Genomic DNA, 6,000 nt, shown 5'->3' with positions numbered 1-6,000 from the left:
CATAGCTCCCAATTCCAATCTGTTTTTGCTTGTGCAAATGTGAGCGTGTGTGTCACATTTTGGCTTGTATTCATCTTTAATTTTCATATGTTAATTTGGCATTGCCATTTGGCATCGCACAAAAACATCAGTATTTGAAATCCAGTTGAATATATCACATGCAAGGTTGTCATTAGGATGAAGTAAATAATGATTTTTAAAAGTAGCTTTCATGGAATTTTTATTTTATCACTAACTCATTACTTTTTTTTTTTACTTTGTATAATCACCACCATTTTTTATCTGAATCTGGACTTGAATTACGCATATTGCGCACATTGCATTGTGTACCAGAGCTGCGTGTCTTCCCTGAAACCAGAGTGATATGTGTAATTTGATTTGGTGTGTGCACGTGTGCGTGTGTGTCTCGTCAGGTCTATGGAAATGCAGGATCTAGCCAGTCCTCACAGCCGAGTAAGTGGAAGCAGTGAATCTCCTAATGGTCCCAACCTCGACAACTCCCACATCAATAACAATTCCATGACACCCAATGGCACTGAAGGTATGTTTGCGGTGCTGTTGCTCTATAGGTGCTCTCTCTGCCTTGTCTGCTAGTGTACATTTTCAAAAGGGCTGAAAATGGTGGCAAAAAAGCTATATTGTAACATCCAATGTGAGGCTGATATTTGGATATGAAAGTAGTGCAGTGTAGCGTTCATGCATTCGAATCAAAAAAAGTGTTGTTGCAAAAATGTTAAGTCCTTTTGGGGAGGGATGGTGAATAACCAATACTTGTTTGCAGCAGTATCGTATAAAACAGCCAGTAAAACAAAAATAGAGCATGCACTTCATTTTTTGCAATTCTAGCTTCAACAATTCAGTGCGACCCATAGTTGTTTCCAGTGACTATTAGTCGCTTATTCAAGTAACCATGTAATTATTCAAAGCCCACAGCATGGAAATGATGCAGTTTTGCATGAGGTCTCCACTGTACATAGTTATTTACTCAGGTGATTTACCTGTGCTTGAATCTGAGCCTTTGTTTAGTGAAGCAGTCATGCCCATGTCACAAACCAACACATCCTTCCCGTCACGTAAGCTTCAAGTTAGCCAGCCTGCGCTGCGAGCTCAGCGTTTTCTTCTTTGTGTCTTCATGACACAGGACCCGTCGACCTGGTGCAGACTGTCATGTGTCCCTTTGCCATTCTTTCTTTCCCATAGGTGATAACATCACAATGCTTACCACTGCAGACTGGTTGTTAGGTTCTAACTCACAGTCCGCTGCAGGTTCGTCTACTCTTGGTGACACAATGAAAGGACAATACTTGGTGTTTTCAACTGAGAGCAAGAATGAACCTTTTTGAACTACCTGCTTCACTTATGAAGACATTCAATTTGGGATTTTGCTTTAAGTCCCAAAATTACAATATCAGCTGCAAAATGTTAAAGTTGACTCAACTATTGTGCCTTTCATTCAGAAACTCTTTGTTTTTTGCTGTAATTGTTGTGGTATTCTGTTGAAGCATGATTTCACACCGACTGGATTGGATTCCGTGGCTAATTAATGCTCAGATTGCATACTGTGCATTTTGTTTTCATTTGGTCGTTCCACTCCGTTTCCTGAATACAGTGGTTATTGTGTGCTCTGTGACCTGAGTGTGTCCTAGTTTATGCATGCACCTTACCACCATTTTTTCATCGGTGTATTTTTCAAAAGATTTTTGCCCCTCGTCAACATGTGTTTCTGCACTGAGCGAGCATAGCGGAAACATGTAAAACATGACAGCAAATAGCTTCTTCAACCATGAGGGATTCCACTGAGCATGACTCCCTTGCCCACATTGTCAATTTGTTTTGCCAAAAAGAGGGGGAAAAAAGAGGGAAAAAAAGTCCTCCAGCCCGCCTGAAGTGAAATGGATTAATTTCAAAGATTCCTGAGCTGTCAGAAAGCTGTGAAATTGTCTTTGCAGAGCTATTGCTGAGCTGTATAATGGAGTCAAGGTCAAACAGCGTTCGCTACACTCTTAAAAAGATTTTATACGCCGTACATTTCCTTGACATTTCAATTGTAGTCTTACATCCCTACAAGTTCTGTTTGAGACATGTACATTTTTATTTGATGCCACATTTAAGTACTGATAAGCCAGTAATTTAGCATTAAATGTAAATGTTAACATTATTTTTTACAAAGTAGAATGTTTTGTCAAATTAAAATTTCATTTATATTGTGCTTGTAAAATAGTTAAAATACAAATCTAAAATACATTCATAAGCTTTACATTAGGAAATGGTTCAAGAGCAATTCTAAATTAAATACACACCTCTTTCACAATAACGATTAGTGATGAAGATGAACCTAATTGCATTGCACCATTAGATAAATCCCATAAAAAATAATTACAAATAATGATACAATAGAACAATATATCTGTAAACCAGTTTAATAGATACAAACGTAAGTGTTAATTCTGCATATAGATTTTCTGCAATTATTGTATATTGGAATGTTGTTTGACTACACCCTCCTCCCTTTGCAGTTCTGTTTTTATTTTATACTGAGTAACTTTTTGTTATATTTTTAAAAAAGAGATCATTAATCTAATCTTTAAAAAAAAAAAATCCAGACTTGATTTGGTGCATATGGTGACAATGTGGCTTCTTTGTTCGCAGTTAAATCCGAGCCAATGAGCAGCAGCGAACTCATCACCTCAGTAGCAGACACTTCTCTAGACAGCTTCTCAGGATCAGGTGAGGCTGGAGAACTGTTGAGTTTGTGTGTGTGTGTGTGTGTGTGTCTGTGTGTCTGTGCGTGTGTGTGTGCCCTTATGTGTCTGGCTGCCTCTCTCACACACACACAAACACACACACACACACACACACACACACACACACACACACACACACACACACACACACACACACACACAACTGCAGAACTGATTAGTGAGAGATGAGCCTAGAGAACCCTATGGTTGACCTATGAGCTGGGCCCCAGGAAGAGTCCCTTCAGCTAAAACACCTGTGTGTGTTTGTGTGTGTGTGTGTGTGTGTGTGTGAGAGAGATAGAGATGTGACAACCTTACTTTTGTCAGCATATCTATATGCCGTGCTTGCTTGCATCTGTGTGTGTTTTGTATGTGCTGGTGGTTCCCATGCCAGTGAGGACTGAATTATGACCTGTAATGCACTGAACCTGTCTGTCCAGTGGAGTGACACGGCGTCCCAGTGGCCTTTACTCTCCACGGGCTGTTACTCTATCGGGTTTTCACACCCTCCTCTCAGCACGGGAACATCACACACACACACACACACACACACACACACACACACACACACACACACACACACACACACACACACACACACACACACACACACACACAGGGACATCTATTCATAAATACCATAGAGTATGATGAGCATTTTAGGAATTGAAATAAATAATTAATAATGTGATAACTTTTTAGCTTAATTATTTTTCCACCCTCAGCATTATCTATGTCAACCTACGGCACTCTATTTTATGTTCTATAAACATTTATTATTTTTACCGCATCCAACTGTGCATGGTATTATCTTGCTGATAAATTTCCTGTATTTCCTCAACTGTTTAACTAAGTATTTGATACTTAACTCTAGAAGCGCATAAATCACTGCCATGACTTTTGTCTCTGACAATATTAATGAAATTTAGTAATCTTATACCCTAATATCCTCCACGGGGAAATTCAAAGCTCCGCTGAGAAGAGCAGGTTTTGTCCAGTGGCAGGTGCTGCTGATGTGGGAAAAGTGTTCAATATTAATAACGTGTGTGAAGGGTTACAGCATTCAGTTACATACAGTTAGCGCTCCCCCGCAACCAAATCCGTTATTTTACATGTCACGACCAATTAGACAGATGTTTCTTTAAGAACTGCATCACTCCGCTGTAGCTAAATGCGAGTAATGCGGCAGAACTGTGATTGTTGCATGAATATGATTAAATGTAGATCTATTATAAAACTTGCATTTATTAAGGTATTGTAATATAATTTGCTATTAAAAAAAATATTGAGTCAGTTAAATCCAAAACCTTTTTAACTACAACTCCCAATGTTGTACCTGAAGTATTGCAGGCTGGATCTGTGTGTCAGGAATTTCATATTTAGTTTTCATTTATTTGACCTTTTTTCCCCAAAAAATATTGGAACTGAAGCCTGCAGCCCAAATTAAGAACACTAATACAAATGTTCCTATTTACAAGAGTTTATCTGAGTTGTTACTTTCCAAAGAATATAAAGTATGTGTCGTATATATAATTCTTAAGCAGATACTTCTGCGAGTCACTTGTTGCTGAACTTTCTCAAGTCAGCAGCACCGTGGAATCACATAGTTGTACGCTTAATGAAGGAATGATCATGCAGTAGCACTCATTACCTGCAATCAGTGATGTCACTACCAATGTGGTTGTGGCTCGAAAAGCCCGAGGCAACTGGATCCACAGGCCGAGACTGATTCAGACCATCCTGTGTGTGTTTACACCAGCGGTCACCATAGCAGCTCAGAAGTATCTCAGAGATACGCGGGTCAGCAGAAAAACCTGATGATCTTACCTGATTATTTTTGCTTCATTATTGGTCTCCGGTTGTCAACCTTAAATGAGGTTACCGAAATAAATACAGTAACGCAATGTAATTACTGTTTCCTTGGAATCCAGAAGTTCTGTTGGCAAAAGACAATATTTACCTTATTTCTTAATGTTTAAATATGTGCTTGCCTCTTTTCTTTTTCACTTTCCTCAGCTATTGGAAGCAGTGGCTTCAGCCCAAGACAAACTCACCAGTTCTCTCCACAGATATACCCTTCCAAGTAAGGCTCCTTTTATTTTTCTTTAAAAAATAAGCAGCAACCAACTTCATTTGGCTCTTTAATTAGATCCTTGTGCGAGATCGGGGGTTTTCGACTGGCTTTGTTTGCCTGGATGTCTGCAGCTTGCGCCCTCTGAAATCTGTTGTAATTATTATCTTGCAAAAATGTCCTTTGCCATTTATTGTTCTTCCACTATGTCTATGAGCTGTGCGATGCTATCGGTCCTACAGCTTGGCTCAGTGTTTAAAATGAAGTAGCACAATCAAAAGGAATTTGTCAGTTAGCGAAGTTTGCGTTATGGTTTCAGGGGTAGAACATGGTCCCTTTTCTTCCCGCCTTCCTGTCTCACGTTTGTCTTTTGTTTCTTTTCTCAAATAGCAGAACATATCCGCATATTCTTCCTACCCCTTCATCCCAAAATATGGCTGCGTATGGGCAGACGCAGTACACCACAGGAATGCAGCAGGCCGCAGCTTATGCTAGCTACCCCCAGCCTGGCCAGCCCTACGGCATCCCAGCCTATGGTAAGATTTCTCAACACACATCAAAACCTCCTCTTGTCTTGCTAAAAGATGCATGTTGATGACAACTAAATATTTGTCCTTCCTGAAGGTCAGGTCCAAGACCTTGTTCATAACAAACCTTGTTCCCACAATTGCTCCAGTAGAGCAAGAGCAGCAGAGATGCTGAGTTGTTGTTTAGTGCCGGCATACTCTCCTTCATTGCAATAAAACAGAGTTTACTCGTCAAGCTGTTCTGATAGATCTGAAAGATTAATGATACAAATCTGAAAAACAAAAACTGGTTTCCTCTGGCAATGCAATGGAAAGCTGTAGACTTTATTTGTCCAAAGTCTTGAGAGTGTTCTGACCCAAAAGACTCTCCAATATATGGAGGAATCTACACTGTTTATTTGAATGCTACCGCTGCATAGACACTACATCGTGACTGATTGAACGTAAGCAGTGGCCAGTTTAATTCACAAACACAAGCAGAATGTTTTATTACTTGTATTATTACTTTGTCAGATGATCATAATAATAATAATAACACTAAAGATAATATAAAATCAAACAATCATCCTCCTAACATGCTTTTTGGTTTTACAGCCAAGTAGACAACTCCTTTGCTGTGGGACTGAACCTAGTGTGAGATAATATGTCTAAACAACTT

At 39.4% G+C, this 6,000-nt stretch overlaps 1 protein-coding gene across 4 annotated transcripts in view; it reads left to right on the top strand.

Moving 5' to 3' along the window:
* Nucleotides 1–417: 417 nt before the first annotated feature.
* Nucleotides 418–6,000, top strand: part of eya1 (EYA transcriptional coactivator and phosphatase 1) — a gene marked incomplete at its 5' end in the record, with an annotated part of 29,541 nt that continues 23,958 nt past the window's right edge. For 2 of the 4 annotated variants that reach the window (XM_079234453.1, XM_079234451.1), the window contains 4 exons: nt 418–541; nt 2,650–2,727; nt 4,761–4,827; nt 5,209–5,351. In XM_079234453.1, coding sequence (XP_079090579.1) covers nt 418–541; nt 2,650–2,727; nt 4,761–4,827; nt 5,209–5,351 — 412 coding nt within the window. Of the gene's footprint in view, nt 542–2,649; nt 2,728–4,760; nt 4,828–5,205; nt 5,352–6,000 lie in introns of all 4 variants that reach the window. The other 2 variants (XM_079234452.1, XM_079234450.1) reach the window with 1 other exon arrangement.

The sequence above is a fragment of the Taurulus bubalis genome (genome assembly GCF_910589615.1).
Source record: "Taurulus bubalis genome assembly, chromosome: 18".
Lineage (NCBI taxonomy): Eukaryota > Metazoa > Chordata > Actinopteri > Perciformes > Cottidae > Taurulus > Taurulus bubalis.
This window is presented reverse-complemented; position numbering and strand designations above follow the sequence as displayed.